General features: G+C 46.3%; 1 protein-coding gene across 2 annotated transcripts in view; it reads left to right on the top strand.

Annotated features, from left to right (window-relative positions):
• Positions 1–21,173, top strand: part of LOC142214388 (embryonic protein UVS.2-like) — a 54,179-nt gene that overhangs the window by 11,318 nt on the left and 21,688 nt on the right. Inside the window, exons 2-10 of one of the 2 annotated variants that reach the window (XM_075283331.1) lie at positions 3,687–3,714; positions 3,796–3,849; positions 4,257–4,397; positions 4,476–4,593; positions 14,945–15,123; positions 15,644–15,725; positions 16,405–16,532; positions 16,973–17,082; positions 19,363–19,582. In XM_075283331.1, the coding sequence (XP_075139432.1) occupies positions 3,687–3,714; positions 3,796–3,849; positions 4,257–4,397; positions 4,476–4,593; positions 14,945–15,123; positions 15,644–15,725; positions 16,405–16,532; positions 16,973–17,082; positions 19,363–19,582 (1,060 nt within the window). The remainder of the gene's footprint in view (positions 1–3,686; positions 3,715–3,795; positions 3,850–4,256; positions 4,398–4,475; positions 4,594–14,944; positions 15,124–15,643; positions 15,726–16,404; positions 16,533–16,972; positions 17,083–19,362; positions 19,583–21,173) is intronic. The other variant, XM_075283332.1, reaches the window with a different exon arrangement.

The raw sequence follows: 21,173 nt of genomic DNA, 5'->3' as shown, positions 1-21,173 counted from the left end.
GTATTTGGGGTCTGGCTCTTAGGTTCTGTATTTGGGGGGCTGGACCCTGGGTTCTGTATTTGGGGGGCTGGATTCTGGGTTCTGTATTTGGGGGGCTGGCTCTTAGGTTCTGTATTTGGGGGGCTGGACCCTGGGTTCTGTATTTGGGGACTGGCTCTTAGGTTCTGTATTTGGGGACTGGCTCTTAGGTTCTGTATTTGGTGGGCTGGACCCTGGGTTCTGTATTTGGGGACTGGCTCTTAGGTTCTGTATTTGGGGTCTGGCTCTTAGGTTCTGTATTTGGGGGGCTGGACCCTGGTTTCTGTATTTGGGGGGCTGGACCCTGGGTTCTGTATTTGGGGGGCTGGACCCTGGGTTCTGTATTTGGGGTCTGGCTCTTAGGTTCTGTATTTGGGGGGCTGGACCCTGGGTTCTGTATTTGGGGTCTGGCTCTTAGGTTCTGTATTTGGGGGGCTGGACCCTGGTTTCTGTATTTGGGGGGCTGGACCCTGGGTTCTGTATTTGGGGTCTGGCTCTTAGGTTCTGTATTTGGGGGGCTGGACCCTGGGTTCTGTATTTGGGGTCTGGCTCTTAGGTTCTGTATTTGGGGTCTCGCTCTTAGGTTCTGTATTTGGGGGGCTGGATTCTGGGTTCTGTATTTGGGGACTGGCTCTTAGGTTCTGTATTTGGGGTCTGGCTCTTAGGTTCTGTATTTGGGGGGCTGGACCCTGGGTTCTGTATTTGGGGTCTGGCTCTTAGGTTCTGTATTTGGGGCTGGCTCTTAGGTTCTGTATTTGGGGTCTGGCTCTTAGGTTCTGTATTTGGGGGGCTGGATTCTGGGTTCTGTATTTGGGGACTGGCTCTTAGGTTCTGTATTTGGGGTCTGGCTCTTAGGTTCTGTATTTGGGGACTGGCTCTTAGGTTCTGTATTTGGTGGGCTGGACCCTGGGTTCTGTATTTGGTGGGCTGGACCCTGGGTTCTGTATTTGGGGTCTGGCTCTTAGGTTCTGTATTTGGGGGGCTGGACCCTGGTTTCTGTATTTGGGGGGCTGGACCCTGGGTTCTGTATTTGGGGTCTGGCTCTTAGGTTCTGTATTTGGGGGGCTGGACCCTGGGTTCTGTATTTGGGGTCTGGCTCTTAGGTTCTGTATTTGGGGTCTCGCTCTTAGGTTCTGTATTTGGGGGGCTGGATTCTGGGTTCTGTATTTGGGGACTGGCTCTTAGGTTCTGTATTTGGGGTCTGGCTCTTAGGTTCTGTATTTGGGGGGCTGGACCCTGGGTTCTGTATTTGGGGTCTGGCTCTTAGGTTCTGTATTTGGGGCTGGCTCTTAGGTTCTGTATTTGGGGTCTGGCTCTTAGGTTCTGTATTTGGGGGGCTGGATTCTGGGTTCTGTATTTGGGGACTGGCTCTTAGGTTCTGTATTTGGGGTCTGGCTCTTAGGTTCTGTATTTGGGGACTGGCTCTTAGGTTCTGTATTTGGTGGGCTGGACCCTGGGTTCTGTATTTGGTGGGCTGGACCCTGGGTTCTGTATTTGGGGGGCTGGACCCTGGGTTCTGTGTTTGGGAGGCTGGACCCTGGGTTCTGTATTTGGGGGCTGGACCCTGGGTTCTGCATTTGGGGTCTGGCTCTTAGGTTCTGTATTTGGGGGTCTGGACCCTGGGTTCTGTATTTGGGGTCTGGCTCTTAGGTTCTGTATTTGGTGGGCTGGACCCTGGGTTCTGTATTTGGGGGGCTGGACCCTGGGTTCTGTATTTGGGGGGCTGGACCCTGGGTTCTGTATTTGGTGGGCTGGACCCTGGGTTCTGTATTTGGTGGGCTGGACCCTGGGTTCTGTATTTGGTGGGCTGGACCCTGGGTTCTGTATTTGGGGGGCTGGACCCTGGGTTCTGTATTTGGGGTCTGGCTCTTAGGTTCTGTATTTGGGGTCTGGCTCTTAGGTTCTGTATTTGGGGGGCTGGATTCTGGGTTCTGTATTTGGGGACTGGCTCTTAGGTTCTGTATTTGGGGTCTGGCTCTTAGGTTCTGTATTTGGTGGGCTGGACCCTGGGTTCTGTATTTGGTGGGCTGGACCCTGGGTTCTGTATTTGGTGGGCTGGACCCTGGGTTCTGTATTTGGTGGGCTGGACCCTGGGTTCTGTATTTGGTGGGCTGGACCCTGGGTTCTGTATTTGGTGGGCTGGACCCTGGGTTCTGTATTTGGGGGCTGGACCCTGGGTTCTGTATTTGGGGGGCTGGACCCTGGGTTCTGTATTTGGGGGGCTGGACCCTGGGTTCTGTATTTGGGGGGCTGGACCCTGGGTTCTGTATTTGGGGGGCTGGACCCTGGGTTCTGTATTTGGGGGGCTGGACCCTGGGTTCTGTATTTGGGGGGTTGGATTCTGGGTTCATCCAAGCAGATGACCGCTGATTGCTGGGGGTCCTGGTTAGGGGGTTTGGCTGACCCTCACTTGCAGGACACTTCCTTCTTGTTCAGACCATCTGGGCAATGTTGGAATAGAAGCAGCCGGGAATCGGAGAGGTCGGCTTCACTTTTGAGAACTTTTTTTTATTTTCTGCTGAAACCCCCTTTAATAAATCGCCATAAGCCCCAATAAAAGGGTTTTAGCTCCTCAGGCAGTCAGTCCGTTGTGCCGCTCCCAGCCCTTTGGGTCGTGCCCCCATTTTCCTTGTTTATCAGCCTCATCCTATGAGTTTCTTGGCTTTGGTTCAACTGAAAATACAAGAGAGAAAACAAGTCTGTATGTAGCGGTGAGTTGTTAGGCGGTCGCTCTCATCATGTTCCATATCAGCGCTCGCCATGTCGTCACCCCACACCGTCTCCCTCCCTTCTCCGGCTATATAAACCCAGGGATCCATCCTCATCACATTTCGCCCGTCCGTCACCATGCTGCCCTCTCTCCTGTATTTTCTATCTATTATCATGGGCTTGTGTGCAGGGGACCCCCAGCAGGTATGTACCCTATGGTGCCCCCACACGGGATGTAGCTTTAGATTGCAGACTCTTGTGTCCTTCAGTTTCTTCTTGTTTTCTTCCTATTTTTACCTATTTTGCACCACATTGTACAGCACCACAGAAGCTGAAGGCGCTATATAGGGCATATATAATATCTGGACTGTCCGCTGACACTTCTGTAGGATTTTATCGCTTCTGTGGACTTGAGGTTTTACGTATTTCCAGGTACAGCTTATTATTAGAATGAATGTTCTCCAAATATGGACCCAAAAACGAATCTATGGGTCGCTATCTGTAGGGGTACAGGAGTCCCGTGGATCTGGGGGCGCACACAACATCTTTTGTTTCAAACAGTTATCGTTACAAAAAAGTGATCGGTTTAACTATTTGTATACACTTTTCTTTTTTGCTGGACAGAACCCGCCCCCCAACATACCCCCCATCCGTTTAATCCGACAAATCCTGAGTACTCTCCTATTGTGTCCAAGTGGTTTTCAATATGCGCCTTCCCTGTAAATTCCCATGTCCGGCGAGGCAGGGGGTGCCAGTCCTCAGTCGCCGTACAGTGATTTATCTTTCAGGCAGGGCTTCATGGGAAAATGTCGTCTGCAAATGAGCGACTGTCTGGCCACGAGGTAGAGGTGCCACCTTGGTGACAGTATCGGCACAATCAGATGGCACTATTACATGGCACAGGCTCGCCATATAGACATAGACTTCTCACTTCTAAGATTTTTCCCTTTCTATTTCAGAATGTGCGGCCGAGCTCCAACGCTTCAGGTCAGTTCATAGCTTGTTAGTCATTTCCTGCGGTTGCCAGAATAACTTTCCCTAACTTTCAGCCATGTTTCTTATGAACAGATACTACACGCCCCAGCAATGACATTTTCACTGACATCATATCGTCAAACCAAGGTATGTAACATACGGTAACAATATGGCGGACTCCATGGGGACAAGGGCGTACCTTAATGGGGTGCAGAGGGTGTGTTGCTTCTAGGCCCAGGAGCCTTAGGCTAGGTTCACACAACAGAATATGAAGAGGAATTTCAGCTTGTCTCCACCTCGGATTCCTCTTCAGATTCTGGCCCTGAGTAACGCACCGCACAGCTCCAGATTTTGGCCAAGTCAGTAACAATGGGACTACTCCAACTTAATGGCACGCTGAGATGTTTTGGCTGGAGTTTCATCATAGTGGGGGCTTGGTAGAGATTTTGCATTGGAGCCCAGGAGCTTCATGCTACACTTCTGGATACCTTCATGAGCTGCGGTGGAGCCACCAGACAGTATTTGGCGCCATGTCTTACTTCCTCTCCATCCAGGCAGCGCCCGCTTTATGTTACAAGGAGACATTGCTGTTAAAAGGACCAGGAACGCTGTGGTCTGTGGAGGGAAATCTTGTCTCTGGTCAAAATCAATAGATGGCGCGGTCCATGTACCGTACACGCTGTCTAACAACTACAGTAAGTCCTGGCTGTCTTCTTCTATCTATATCATGTCTATATGTGACGGGATAACTTATAGAGATGTATGGATTACAGCCACGGAGGAGAAGACGCTTATCCAAGCTGCCATGGAGGAGATAGAAGTCCTTACATGTGTACACTTCATTCCACGTCACGCTCAGCCCAGTTATTTAAGGATCCGACCCTATGATGGGTAAGTCCATTGCTGGAAACTATCAGGCCTATGCATGTTTGTATGTAAAAGAACCCGCCATTGTATGACAAATCTGATTAGCCTGGCCTTAGAAATGGAGAAAGGTCATCTCTATACTGGCCAGCTTTCTTGTCACTTTTGTGTTGTCAGTATTGGAATGCCAAGCACATTGGGTCTCTAGATATCACACAGCTCAGCTTCTCTCCTCTATCCTATACCCCTATATATCACACAGCTCAGCTTCTCTCCTCTATCCTATACCCCTATATATCACACAGCTCAGCTTCTCTCCTCTATCCTCTACCCCTATATATCACACAGCTCAGCTTCTCTCCTCTATCCCTATATATCACACAGCTCAGCTTCTCTCCTCTATCCTATACCCCTATATATCACACAGCTCAGCTTCTCTCCTCTATCCCTATATATCACACAGCTCAGCTTCTCTCCTCTATCCCTATATATCACACAGCTCAGCTTCTCTCCTCTATCATATACCCCTATATATCACACAGCTGAGCTTCTCTCCTCTATCATATACCCCTATATATCACACATCTCAGCTTCTCTCCTCTATCATATACTCCTATATATCACACAGCTCAGCTTCTCTCCTGTATCATATACCCCTATATATCACACAGCTCAGCTTCTCTCCTATCATATACCCCTATATATCACACAGCTCAGCTTCTCTCCTCTATCCTATAACCCTATATATCACACAGCTCAGCTTCTCTCCTCTATCCTATACCCCTATATAATCACAGCTCAGCTTCTCTCCTCTATCATATACCCCTATATATCACACAGCTCAGCTTCTCTCCTATCATATACCCCTATATATCACACAGCTCAGCTTCTCTCCTCTATCCTATAACCCTATATATCACACAGCTCAGCTTCTCTCCTCTATCCTATACCCCTATATATCACACAGCTCAGCTTCTCTCCTCTATCCTATACCCCTATATATCACACAGCTCAGCTTCTCTCCTCTATCATATACCCCTATATATGACACAGCTCAGCTTCTCTCCTGTATCATATACCCCTATATATCACACAGCTCAGCTTCTCTCCTCTATCCTATACCCCTATATATCACACAGCTCAGCTTCTCTCCTCTATCCTATACCCCTATATATCACAGAGCTCAGCTTCTCTCCTCTATCCTATACCCCTATATATGACACAGCTCAGCTTCTCTCCTATTATATACCCCTATATATCACACAGCTCAGCTTCTCTCCTCTATCCTATACCCCTATATATCACACAGCTCAGCTTCTCTCCTGTATCATATACCCCTATATATCACACAGCTCAGCTTCTCTCCTCTATCCTATACCCCTATATACCACACAGCTCAGCTTCTCTCCTGTATCATATACCCCTATATATCACAGAGCTCAGCTTCTCTCCTGTATCCTATACCCCTATATTAATATCACACAGCTCAGCTTCTCTCCTCTATCATATACCCCTATATATCACACAGCTCAGCTTCTCTCCTCTATCATATACCCCTATATATCACACAGCTCAGCTTCTCTCTTCTATCCTATACCTCTATATATCACACAGCTCAGCTTCTCTCCTCTATCCTATACCCCTATATATCACACAGCTCAGCTTCTCTATCATATACCCCTATATATCACAGAGCTCAGCTTCTCTCCTATACCCCTATATATCACACAGCTCATCTTCTCTCCTCTATCCTATACCCCTATATATCACACAGCTCAGCTTCTCTGCTCTATCCTATACCCCTATATATCACACAGCTCAGCTTCTCTCCTCTATCCTATACCCCTATATATCACACAGCTCAGCTTCTCTCCTCTATCCTCTACCCCTATATATCACACAGCTCAGCTTCTCTCCTCTATCCTCTACCCCTATATATCACACAGCTCAGCATCTCTCCTCTATCCCTATATATCACACAGCTCAGCTTCTCTCCTCTATCCTCTACCCCTATATATCACACAGCTCAGCTTCTCTCCTCTATCCCTATATATCACACAGCTCAGCTTCTCTCCTCTATCCTATACCCCTATATATCACACAGCTCAGCTTCTCTCCTCTATCCCTATATATCACACAGCTCAGCTTCTCTCCTCTATCCCTATATATCACACAGCTCAGCTTCTCTCCTCTATCATATACCCCTATATATCACACAGCTGAGCTTCTCTCCTCTATCATATACCCCTATATATCACACATCTCAGCTTCTCTCCTCTATCATATACTCCTATATATCACACAGCTCAGCTTCTCTCCTGTATCATATACCCCTATATATCACACAGCTCAGCTTCTCTCCTATCATATACCCCTATATATCACACAGCTCAGCTTCTCTCCTCTATCCTATAACCCTATATATCACACAGCTCAGCTTCTCTCCTCTATCCTATACCCCTATATAATCACAGCTCAGCTTCTCTCCTCTATCATATACCCCTATATATCACACAGCTCAGCTTCTCTCCTATCATATACCCCTATATATCACACAGCTCAGCTTCTCTCCTCTATCCTATAACCCTATATATCACACAGCTCAGCTTCTCTCCTCTATCCTATACCCCTATATATCACACAGCTCAGCTTCTCTCCTCTATCCTATACCCCTATATATCACACAGCTCAGCTTCTCTCCTCTATCATATACCCCTATATATGACACAGCTCAGCTTCTCTCCTGTATCATATACCCCTATATATCACACAGCTCAGCTTCTCTCCTCTATCCTATACCCCTATATATCACACAGCTCAGCTTCTCTCCTCTATCCTATACCCCTATATATCACAGAGCTCAGCTTCTCTCCTCTATCCTATACCCCTATATATGACACAGCTCAGCTTCTCTCCTATTATATACCCCTATATATCACACAGCTCAGCTTCTCTCCTCTATCCTATACCCCTATATATCACACAGCTCAGCTTCTCTCCTGTATCATATACCCCTATATATCACACAGCTCAGCTTCTCTCCTCTATCCTATACCCCTATATACCACACAGCTCAGCTTCTCTCCTGTATCATATACCCCTATATATCACAGAGCTCAGCTTCTCTCCTGTATCCTATACCCCTATATTAATATCACACAGCTCAGCTTCTCTCCTCTATCATATACCCCTATATATCACACAGCTCAGCTTCTCTCCTCTATCATATACCCCTATATATCACACAGCTCAGCTTCTCTCTTCTATCCTATACCTCTATATATCACACAGCTCAGCTTCTCTCCTCTATCCTATACCCCTATATATCACACAGCTCAGCTTCTCTATCATATACCCCTATATATCACAGAGCTCAGCTTCTCTCCTATACCCCTATATATCACACAGCTCATCTTCTCTCCTCTATCCTATACCCCTATATATCACACAGCTCAGCTTCTCTGCTCTATCCTATACCCCTATATATCACACAGCTCAGCTTCTCTCCTCTATCCTATACCCCTATATATCACACAGCTCAGCTTCTCTCCTCTATCCTCTACCCCTATATATCACACAGCTCAGCTTCTCTCCTCTATCCTCTACCCCTATATATCACACAGCTCAGCATCTCTCCTCTATCCCTATATATCACACAGCTCAGCTTCTCTCCTCTATCCTCTACCCCTATATATCACACAGCTCAGCTTCTCTCCTCTATCCCTATATATCACACAGCTCAGCTTCTCTCCTCTATCCTATACCCCTATATATCACACAGCTCAGCTTCTCTCCTCTATCCCTATATATCACACAGCTCAGCTTCTCTCCTCTATCCCTATATATCACACAGCTCAGCTTCTCTCCTCTATCCCTATATATCACACAGCTCAGCTTCTCTCCTCTATCATATACCCCTATATATCACACAGCTGAGCTTCTCTCCTCTATCATATACCCCTATATATCACACATCTCAGCTTCTCTCCTCTATCATATACTCCTATATATCACACAGCTCAGCTTCTCTCCTGTATCATATACCCCTATATATCACACAGCTCAGCTTCTCTCCTATCATATACCCCTATATATCACACAGCTCAGCTTCTCTCCTCTATCCTATAACCCTATATATCACACAGCTCAGCTTCTCTCCTCTATCCTATACCCCTATATATCACACAGCTCAGCTTCTCTCCTCTATCCTATACCCCTATATATCACACAGCTCAGCTTCTCTCCTCTATCCTATACCCCTATATATCACAGAGCTCAGCTTCTCTCCTCTATCCTATACCCCTATATTAATATCACACAGCTCAGCTTCTCTCCTCTATCATATACCCCTATATATCACACGGCTCAGCTTCTCTCCTCTATCATATATCCCTATATATCACACAGCTCAGCTTCTCTCCTCTATCATATATCCCTATATATCACACAGCTCAGCTTCTCTCCTCTATCCTATACCCCTATATATCACACAGCTCAGCTTCTCTCCTCTATCATATACCCCTATATATCACACAGCTCAGCTTCTCTCTTCTATCCTATACCCCTATATATCACACAGCTCAGCTTCTCTCCTATACCCCTATATATCACACAGCTCAGCTTCTCTCCTCTATCCTATACCCCTATATATCACACAGCTCAGCTTCTCTCCTCTATCCTATACCCCTATATATCACACAGCTCAGCTTCTCTCCTCTATCCTATACCCCTATATATCACACAGCTCAGCTTCTCTCCTCTATCCTATACCCCTATATATCACACAGCTCAGCTTCTCTCCTCTATCCTATACCCCTATATATCACACAGCTCAGCTTCTCTCCTCTATCCTATACCCCTATATATCACACAGCTCAGCTTCTCTCCTCTCTCCTATACCCCTATATATCACACAGCTCAGCTTCTCTCCTATTATATACCCCTATATATCACACAGCTCAGCTTCTCTCCTATTATGTGTGATATCCCGCTCTCAGCTAGGTTTCCTTTAGGCTGAGACCCAACCTTGTGGAAATACAACTTTTATTTTTGTTGCAGATTTTGAGCCAATAGTGACTACAATAGGAATGGGAAAGAAGAAGCTTCTTATACGCCTTATACGTCTTATACATCTTATACGCCTTATACGTCTTATACATCTTATATGTCTTATACATCTTATACGCCTTACACGTCTTATACGTCTTATACATCTTATACGCCTTACACGTCTTATACGTCTTATACATCTTATACGCCTTACACGTCTTATATGTCTTATACATCTTATACGCCTTACACGTCTTATACGTCTTATACATCTTATACGTCTGATACATCTTATATGTCTTATACATCTTATACGCCTTACACGTCTTATACGTCTTATACATCTTATACGCCTTACACGTCTTATACGTCTTATACATCTTATACGCCTTACACGTCTTATATGTCTTATACATCTTATACGCCTTACACGTCTTATACGTCTTATACATCTTATACGTCTGATACATCTTATATGTCTTATACATCTTATACGCCTTACACGTCTTATACGTCTTATACATCTTATACGCCTTACACGTCTTATACGTCTTATACATCTTATACGCCTTACACGTCTTATACGTCTTATACGTCTTATACATCTTATACGCCTTACACGTCTTATACGTCTTATACATCTTATACGTCTGATACATCTTATACGCCTTACACGTCTTATACGTCTTATACATCTTATACGCCTTACACGTCTTATACGTCTTATACATCTTATACGCCTTACACGTCTTATACATCTTATATGTCTTATACATCTTATACGCCTTACACGTCTTATACGTCTTATACATCTTATACGCCTTACACGTCTTATACGTCTTATACATCTTATACGTCTGATACATCTTATATGTCTTATACATCTTATACGCCTTACACGTCTTATACGTCTTATACATCTTATACGCCTTACACGTCTTATACGTCTTATACATCTTATACGCCTTACACGTCTTATACATCTTATATGTCTTATACATCTTATACGCCTTACACGTCTTATACATCTTATACGCCTTACACGTCTTATACGTCTTATACATCTTATACGCCTTATACGTCTGATACATCTTATACGCCTTACACGTCTTATACGTCTTATACATCTTATATGTCTTATACATCTTATACGCCTTACACGTCTTATACGTCTTATACATCTTATATGTCTTATACATCTTATACGCCTTACACGTCTTATACATCTTATACGCCTTATACGTCTTATACGTCTTATACATCTTATATGTCTTATACATCTTATACATCTTATACGTCTTATACGTCTTATACGTCTTATACATCTTATACGCCTTATACGTCTTATACGTCTTATACATCTTATATGTCTTATACATCTTATACGCCTTACACGTCTTATACATCTTATACGCCTTATACGTCTCCCTCCTACTCAGTCCCCGAGTTTGGCTAAAAAAAACTGAAGCAAAATCTGCAACAAAATAAGCTGCGTTTCAGCAACGTTGGGCCTCACCCTATGGAAGTATTCACAGCTGGCAGTTTTGTGGTGTTTGTGCACGAGGCTGGCATATCCCGGCTGTCTGTTTGTAGACAGGCTTGGCAGGGCAAGAAGGCGTTTATTGCCTGAATTGTCAGTATATGAGCCAATACCACGACCCTGCTACACTACACAAGCGGGTTTAGATTTGTCTTTCACTTTCATTCTTCACAAAAAATGTTTTTGCTATATTTATTTTTTTGCCAGAAATAGGGAAAAAATCACTTTAAAAGGCCTCAAAATTATCAAATGTGAAAACGAACTGAGCAGGTCGGGAGAGAGCGGGATAACAATCTGGAGATTATGGATATAACAAAGCCTCCTCTCTGTGCGGCCGGGGTCAGACCTCGGCTTTATTAAACTTCAATCTACTTTCATAAGAGTAAATTGGAGGCAATCAATGGCCGCCGCTGCCACCGCGGGGGCTTCATCTCCCTATCACAGAGATGACATAGACATGAGATTGCACGTCATGCAGCTTTATCCCTCTAAACGTACCCCACATTTTTGTTTGATCATATCCTAAAATTATAGGGGGTGTGAGGAGGTGACAGGCAGAGTGCTGGAGTCCCGCTATATCTCCCCCAGGTTCCTGACCTATGTCTGGAGTAGGCCTCAGCCCCAGGTGGAGGTCCTGGACTGGTGACTGGGCCATATAAGGCTGCACTTCAGGGCAGATCCTGGGAGGAGCGTAGGCGCCGGCTCTGTCCTGGGTCTGCTGAGATGGTATTGTGTTATTGTTTGGCTGGTAGGAAGCCCCATGTACAGTTAGTACTTGTTTAGTTAGTGCTCAGACGAGCAGGGTTTTGTTTGACATTCTTTTGCCTGAAGTTAACCCTGCTGTTCTGTTCGCATTTGCTATACACTTGTACTGTTCCCGGGTCAATATGACCCGACCTATTAATTCTTGATTTTTAGCTACTCTAATTGTTTTATTTGAATACTTTTTTCATTGAAATACTGTATGTGAACATGTTTGATCATAAAAAAAAGAAAAATTTCAATTCAAACTTTATTTTTTTTATTTTTTTTCATAAAAAGGTTACACAGGCTTTTTGCAATTATCTTCGATTGTTGACATTCTGCACACAAATAATAAAGAAGCTTTACATTACTATTACTAAAACATGAAATTTATCTTTTTGAAAACAAATTTTATAAATCAACAAATGAAAAATCATAAAAACTTCAACCATTTTAGAAAGAAAAAGAAAAAACTGACCATGTTCATGCGTTTTTACACTGAGGACAATAATAAGACCCATGTCCTTTACACAGATATTTTGAACATCCAGCACATGTCAGATTAGTCTTATGGTCACAGGCAGATGGACAGAAGCTCCATCTCTTCCTTTCTTTGCTGGTGGCTGTGCTGGTGGAGGCCGTGGATGTGGAGTCTCTTTCTTGAGCATGCTGGACACTTCTTACAATGGCTGCTGCTCCCTCACTTCTGGGGGTCACTTTTCTGCTCTCAATATATGGCCTCACCAGGGATTTTCCCAATTCCTCAAGAAATAATATTCTTTCATGCAGCTTATTCCGGTTCCAATCGGGGTCGATTTCTCTCCATAAGACAAATGCATTGTATGCAGAAACGTCCAGTATGTTATAAAATAAAATCATTGGCCACCGATTGGTTTTGCGTTTGCATGTATATGTTGCTATTACTTGGTCTAAAGTAAAGTATCACCTGCTCCCTTTGTGGCATTATAATCCAAAATGTCAGGCTTTCTGTCTTCTCAATCACTTACGGCATTGTCATGGTGCATTGTGCTCATTAGAATTACCTGTTTGTTTGTTTTTTGGAACATAAGAAACAACAGTTGTATTTCCAGAAAAATAAAAAGTAGAACTGTAACCTCTCTCTTGCTAAGGATACCTTGCGGTAGTTCAGGTTTGTTTTTTCTCATAGTACCCAGCATGGTAAGTTGTTTTTTCTTCAACATCTGGCCTAGTTGATAGGATGTAAAAAAGTTGTCACATGTGACATTTTGTCCTTTTAGTCCATGAGTCAAATCTAGAACACCACGCATACCCTGATGTTTTTCAGGTCTTTCATCAGGGGCTTTTCCTGTATACACTTGAACATTTAGAGCATATGAACTTCTGCTGTCGCAAAGTGTCCAGATCTTGATGCCATATTTTGCTGGCTTACTTGGTATATATTGTCTGAATGGGCACCTACCTCGGAATGCCACCAGTTGCTCATCAACAGTTACATTTTCACCACTGTTATACAATTTTGGTAGAATCTCTACCCATTGAGTCCAAACATTTCTAATAGGGGCTAGTTTATCTTTAGCTCTTCTTTCCATTCTATCTGTTTTAGAATCAAACCGCAGTACTCTCGAAATGTCATGAAACCTTTCAAGACACATTGTAGCTCTAAATATGTGGCGACCGGTTTTGCAATTCCACAAACTTTTACCCTTTGAATGATAGACAACCAGTCTCCTCTCTCACAAACAGACTAGTTTATTACTTGCTTACTGATAAGAACAGTGAAACCATCACCATTTGGGGATGAAGTACACATAAAAAAACATAACTTTTGCAGTCAGAAATAATAAGAGACCTGTAGAACAGTATAAAATGCTATCGGGTCATATTGACCCGAACAGTATAAGTGTAACAATCAGCGTGTAGCAAAAAGTAAACAAAAAGAAAATGTAGAGCTCCACAAATGAGGAAAAGTCAAGGAACCACTAGTTTCAAATCCTCATTAAAAATAATCTGCAGGGTCTCAAAAATCATTTCGGGTCATATTGACCCGAACAGAACAGCGGGGTTAAGGCTGTATTTTATTTTACTAATTTTCGTGCCTGACGTGAAGGTTTCTTTATTTTGCTGTTTTTTAGTTTTTGGTTTTTTTTTTGTTAAATAAACCTGTTTGCTATGTTTTTGTGTCCCTGTCTCTGACTGCTACCGAGCCACAGGGGGTAGATGGGGAAAGTCTCGCATGTGCTCAGTGTCGGGTACCCAGAGGGTGCCAACAAACCTCTCTGCCTTTGCAAGGTTCAGGGTCATCAGTAGGGTCTTGAAAGGTCAGAAGGTCCAAGGTAAATGCCCCCCTGCTGCCCGGACTGTAATGATCTCCAGATATTGTCGTCCCCCTCCCCCCCCCCCCATTGTTTTGTGGCTCAACATAGTAATGATGTCTCTGGTGCCTTACACAGTATTGTGTCCTCCAGTGTTGCTTCTTAGTAACCCCCCCCCCCCAATTTTCAGACAGTTTTAGCGCCCCCACACCCAGCATTGGTGTCCCCCAAAGTGTTGTTGCCCCATAAAATAATAATTGTGCACTCACTTAGCTCTGTTCCCAAGACAAACCGACCATTGTGGTCTACAGAAGGACACAAGTGACATCCCATACCTGCCTGCTGCATATGGAGGGGTGAATACTGGAGCAGGACGTTGCTGGTGACTCCTTCCTAGTTTTTGACTGTGTAGGGTTGATGGAACGGCTCATCCATAGGTCTGGTGCTGGCCATGCTCCTGCCAAGGCTCTGTAGATACAAGGCTCTGACCACCATGTAGTAGAGATGGCATCTCCCCATTATACTATATAGTAGCTTTCTTAGATCATTCCCTTGCAAACTCTTTTTTCATCTCTGACAAAGGGGCGTAGTTATAGGGGCTGCCGGGGTATCAGTCCCAACTGGTCCCAAAGGTCCCTCTGCCACATAAAATATACCACCATTGTAAAGGTGAGCAGTGGCAGACGATGCAGCAGAGACCAGGACCTTTAGGTGACGCCTCTGCAGATAATATTTCTCTGTTTTCCTGAAGATGCTGGTCCTACGTTGGGCGAGTAGGGGGTGCACAAGACCTGTCCCTCATGAAACCAGGGTGTCTGCACTGGGGAATAATCCAGCATGAACTGCTACATTCCTTGGGCTTCCAACATGAACAGTGCCGCAGTGACCGAGACAAGTACATCCGCATCAACTGGGGCAACATCAGCCAAGGTACGGGGTGCAGTGGGCCCCGGAGCCCCGATATAAGGAGAACAGTACTTGAAGGGGACCAGGAGCTTCAAGTTACACCTCTGGGAGGAGGAACATTGACCTTATGTTCTAGGTCCACTGCTGATGAGTTTAAAGGGGTTGTCCATGAGTAATGTGAGCTGAGCAGCAAAGCAACGCATGACTTATGGATCCCATACAACATGCCGTGTGACCTGGTGCCCCCTTCTGATGTCCTCCGACCTCCATCTGACAGCCATGTGACATCACATCCAACCTTAGGGGTCACCAAGTCTCATCCCAGCTCTGGTGAAGTAAATGGGCTGTAATACCACATGCAGCCTTTAGACTGGAGGGGCAGTCATTTGTGTCTACTCTTGTACAACCCAGTAAGGTGGCCATTATATGAGGAGATATGTGTACTTAAGCAATGAGCGAGGAGACATTTTGCCGCCTTTGTGGTCCTTCAGTCGTCGCCTGCACTTACCCCATATGTTTTATCCTTTCATGTCTTTCCATGTAGACAAAGAACGCAATTTCTACAAAATGAGCACCCAGAATCTAGGAGTGCCTTATGACTACCTGTCTGTTCTACACTATGGCAAGTACGTTGGGAACGTGACCAGATGTGCGAATGATATAAATGTTATGGCCAAAGAAACCAACATAAAATCATCTGTAAGAGTGAAGTGATGGAATTATCGCCTTCGTATACAGGGAGCTCCCCCTAGAGGTGACAACCAGATGCTATTACTTAAAGGGCTTGTCCAGCAGAATAACATGTTAAGCAGAATGGGTTAAACATGAAGATAAGCCTACTGGCCCCCCATTACCTCCCTTCTGACACCTCCCGGACGGACTCTCACTTTCTGGCACACAATGGCTGCCTATCCATGATTGAGATGAGCCCCTGATTGGCCGAGCGGGCATTTCCTGTGTGTCCACCCAAAAGTCGAGACCTGGCAAACATCCGAGACGAAACCTGATTTAACCAATTCTGCCCCTTATACAAAACATTTTACACCTTTTAATTCTATGGGGGAAAATTCTGATACAAGTTACAGCGGTGTCTGATTGTTTCAATAAGTGTCAAGGTGCGGCTTATAGTGGGAGAGGGCGCGCACTGGTGACCTCTACATATTGTGTATTAGAAGTGGCCTGCTTAAAGAGATACACGGCTCTTATAGAGTTGTATACAATCCAGCTGCCTTGCGGATGTCACAATATACTTCTCCAAATCCTTGTACCCTGGTCCTCATTGTGTCCTCTCTGTATTTCCCATAGGTTTGCCTTCGCAAGTGATGCAGGAAAGCCGACCCTTGAACCTACTGGCAACCCCCATGCTCTGATTGGTCAGCGTGTCGGCTTAAGTTCTTTGGACGTTGCAAAAATTAACAAGCTCTACAAATGCAGTTAAGTTGTCTTGTGCAAGTTACTTAAGATGTCATGTGTCGTCTTGTATGGACGTGAGCGTCTGCACATGACAGGAGGAGGATTTATTTCTTCTGGATGTGATCTGTCATGGTCTTGATGGTATCAAGTGTAAGATCAAGTAAGGTTACAAAAATAGGACCAGTCAGAGTGTCTTCAAACAAGACTAGGTAGTGTATGTCAGGCGAGACATCCCACAGGGCGGCGCTATAGGCTCCCGCTCGTCTTCTCAGCCTACATGTGACTTCTCCCATCATCCCCCTTCTGTCTCACTGAGTGGATCAAGACCTCTTAGTGTGTAGGAATAGCCTTGTAACCACACCAAGAAGGGCAAATATATGCCCAGTCAGTGACAAGACACGGACAATGTAATGGCACCGCCTTGGCAGGGATTATCTAGATACTTCTTTTGCTCTTTTAGATATCTGTCGTTTCCTGCTGCCAGATACCCATGGCACCTTTTCTTGGGAGTCCAAGAGTCGTCCAAACATTACAAGTTGTGTGTGGCTGATCCGGGTCCCAGAGGACAAGGTACTGCTGTATCCCGCTGTATCCCCCTGTATCCCGCTGTATCCCGCTGTATCCCTCTGTATCCCGCTGTATCCCACTGTATCCCGTTGTATCCCCCTGTATCCCGCTGTATCCCTCTGTATCCCGCTGTATCCCACTGTATCCCGTTGTATCCCCCTGTATCCCTCTGTATCCCTCTGTATCCCGCTGTATCCCCCTGTATCCCTCTGTATCCCGCTGTATCCCACTGTATCCCCCTGTATCCCGCTGTATCCCTCTGTATCCCGCTGTATCCCTCTGTATCCCGCTGTATCCCCCTGTATCCCTCTGTATCCCTCTGTATCCCGCTGTATCCCACTGTATCCCTCTGTATCCCGCTGTATCCCACTGTATCCCGTTGTATCCCCCTGTATCCCTCTGTATCCCTCTGTATCCCGCTGTATCCCCCTGTATCCCGTTGTATCCCGATGTATCCCGCTGTATCCCCCTGTATCCCGCTGTATCCCACTGTATCCCGCTGTATCCCCCTGTATTCCTCTGTATCCCGCTGTATCCCCCTGTATCCCGCTGTATCCCCCTGTATCCCGCTGTAACCCCCTGTATTCCGCTGTATCCCCCTGTATCCCTCTGTATCCCGCTGTATCCCGCTGTATCCCACTGTATCCCCCTGTATCCCGCTGTATCCCACTGTATCCCTCTGTATCCCGCTGTATCCCACTGTATCCCGTTGTATCCCCCTGTATCCCTCTGTATCCCTCTGTATCCCGCTGTATCCCCCTGTATCCCGTTGTATCCCGATGTATCCCGCTGTATCCCCCTGTATCCCGCTGTATCCCCCTGTATCCCGCTGTAACCCCCTGTATCCCGCTGTATCTCCCTGTATCCCCCTGTATTCCGCTGTATCCCCCTGTATTCCGCTGTATCCCCCTGTATTCCGCTGTATCCCCCTGTATCCCGTTGTATCCCCCTGTATCCCTCTGTATCCCTCTGTATCCCGCTGTATCCCCCTGTATCCCGTTGTATCCCCCTGTATCCCGCTGTATCCCCCTGTATCCCGCTGTAACCCCCTGTATCCCGCTGTATCCCCCTGTATCCCCCTGTATTCCGCTGTATCCCCCTGTATTCCGCTGTATCCCCCTGTATTCCGCTGTATCCCCCTGTATTCCGCTGTATCCCCCTGTATCCCGCTGTATCCCCCTGTATTCCTCTGTATCCCCCTGTATCCCGCTGTATCCCGTTGTATCCCCCTGTATCCCTCTGTATCCCTCTGTATCCCGCTGTATCCCCCTGTATCCCGTTGTATCCCGCTGTATCCCCCTGTATCCCGCTGTATTCTGATGTATCCCGCTGTATCCCCCTGTATTCCTCTGTATCCCGCTGTATCCCGCTGTATCCCACTGTATCCCGTTGTATCCCCCTGTATCCCTCTGTATCCCTCTGTATCCCGCTGTATCCCCCTGTATCCCGCTGTATCCCCCTGTATCCCGCTGTATCCCCCTGTATCCCGCTGTATCCCGCTGTATCCCCCTGTATCCCGCTGTATCCCACTGTATCCCCCTGTATCCCGCTGTATCCCACTGTATCCCTCTGTATCCCGCTGTATCCCACTGTATCCCTCTGTATCCCGCTGTATCCCACTGTATCCCGCTGTATCCCCCTGTATCCCGCTGTATCCCACTGTATCCCCCTGTATCCCGCTGTATCCCACTGTATCCCTCTGTATCCCGCTGTATCCCACTGTATCCCGTTGTATCCCCCTGTATCCCTCTGTATCCCGCTGTATCCCCCTGTATCCCGTTGTATCCCGCTGTATCCCTCTGTATCCCGCTGTATCCCCCTGTATCCCTCTGTATCCCGCTGTATCCCGCTGTATCCCCCTGTATCCCGTTGTATCCCCCTGTATCCCTCTGTATCCCTCTGTATCCCGCTGTATCCCCCTGTATCCCTCTGTATCCCTCTGTATCCCTCTGTATCCCCCTGTATCCCGTTGTATCCCGCTGTATCCCCCTGTATTCCTCTGTATCCCGCTGTATCCTGATGTATCCCGCTGTATCCCCCTGTATTCCTCTGTATCCCGCTGTATCCCGCTGTATCCTGATGTATCCCGCTGTATCCTCCTGTATCCTCCTGTATCCCCCCTGTATCCCGCTGTATCCCCCTGTATCCCCCCTGTATCCCCCTGTAACCCGCTGTATCCCATGTGCCATGCCTTATTGCAGAAAACCATGTGTACATGGCAGATGAATGAAGGATGTTTTTGGTGTTACCCTGTGAGGTGACCTTGACCCTCTTTCCTTCCAGGTCCTCCTGCAGTTTGAGTCGTTCAGCCTCCAGTCGTCTGCGGATTGCGCTGAGGCCTCTATTACCGTATATGATGGATTCAGCAGAGACGCCGCCATTCTGATCAACAAAACCTGCGGGAACCTTGCTCCTCGCCCTCAGATTTCCACTGGGAAGTTTGTGAAAGTAACATTTACCAGCTCAGGGACTGGGAGCAGCTTTAAGGCAATTTACAGTTCAAGTGAGTAGAAACCTTATTTTGGGGTGTGTGAGGGATCTGCCCCCCATCTAGGCCTCTCTACTACTAGTCTGAGAGGCTGTGACTTTGGAGGACCTGCCACGTCCATCTGTGACATAGACAGTCCATTGCTTTCAGATGCTTTTGTGTAATTCTTCACTTGTCCTGTGGCGGCGCTGCAGATGACACTGCATTGCTGTATTTCTATGCTGGGTTTCTATATCTGTGCTCTGGTTTTTGTTCTGACTGGCCGTTTTCTTCTATTTCCCACACAATATGGAGGATCCTAGGATCTGTTTGTGTTCCTATTCCTATTGAAGGGGGGCAGTCCCAGTTAGATGGGGTATAGACATGTAACTACAATAGGGCTCATTCACACTACGTATACACCAGCTTATTCTGAACGTAAAACACGGCGTATAAAGCAGTTCCATTCATTTCTATGGGAGCCGGCATACGAGCTAGCTCTGCTCATTCTGAGCCATACATGCCGCCAATTCCCATTCATTTCTATGGGGAGCGCTCGTAGTGAAAGGAGCAGCCCATTCATTTCTATGGGGAGTGCTCGTAGTGAAAGGAGCAGCCCATTCATTTCTATGGGGAGCGCTCGTGGTGAAAGGAGCAGCCCATTCATTTCTATGGGGAGCGCTCGTAGTGAAAGGAGCAGCCCATTCATTTCTATGGGGAGTGCTCGTAGTGAAAGGAGCAGCCCATTCATTTCTATGGGGAGCGCTCGTAGTGAAAGGAGCAGCCCATTCATTTCTATGGGGAGCGCTCGTAGTCAAAGGAGCAGCCCATTCATTTCTATGGGGAGTGCTCGTAGTGAAAGGAGCAGCCCATTCATTTCTATGGGGAGTGCTCGTAGTGAAAGGAGCAGCCCATTCATTTCTATGGGGAGCGCTCGTGGTGAAAGGAGCAGCCCATTCATTTCTATGGGGAGCGCTCGTAGTGAAAGGAGCAGCCCATTCATTTCTATGGGGAGTGCTCGTAGTGAAAGGAGCAGCCCATTCATTTCTATGGGGAGCGCTCGTAGTGAAAGGAGCAGCCCATTCATTTCTATGGGGAGCGCTCGTAGTCAAAGGAGCAGCCCATTCATTTCTATGGGGAGCGCTCGTAGTGAAAGGAGCAGCCCATTCATTTCTATGGGGAGCGCTCGTGGTGAAAGGAGCAGCCCATTCATTTCTATGGGGAGCGCTCGTAGTGAAAGGAGCAGCCCATTCATTTCTATGGGGAGCGCTCGTGGTGAAAGGAGCAGCCCATTCATTTTTATGGGGAGTGCTTGTAGTGAAAGGAGCAGCCCATTCATTTCTATGGGGAGTGCTCGTAGTGAAAGGAGCAGCCCATTCATTTCTATGGGGAGTGCTCGTAGTGAAAGGAGCAGCCCATTCACTTCTATGGGGAGCGCTCGTAGTGAAAGGAGCAGCCCATTCATTTCTATGGGGAGCGCTCGTGGTGAAAGGAGCAGCCCATTCATTTCTATGGGGAGTGCTAGTAGTCAAAGGAGCAGCCCATTCATTTCTATGGGGAGCGCTCGTAGTGAAAGGAGCAGCCCATTCACTTCTATGGGGAGCGCTCGTAGTGAAAGGAGCAGCCC

Source organism: Leptodactylus fuscus, chromosome 7, assembly GCF_031893055.1.
Source record: "Leptodactylus fuscus isolate aLepFus1 chromosome 7, aLepFus1.hap2, whole genome shotgun sequence".
NCBI lineage: Eukaryota > Metazoa > Chordata > Amphibia > Anura > Leptodactylidae > Leptodactylus > Leptodactylus fuscus.
Note: the sequence above shows the minus strand (reverse complement) of the source record. Positions and strands in the feature narration are given on the sequence as shown.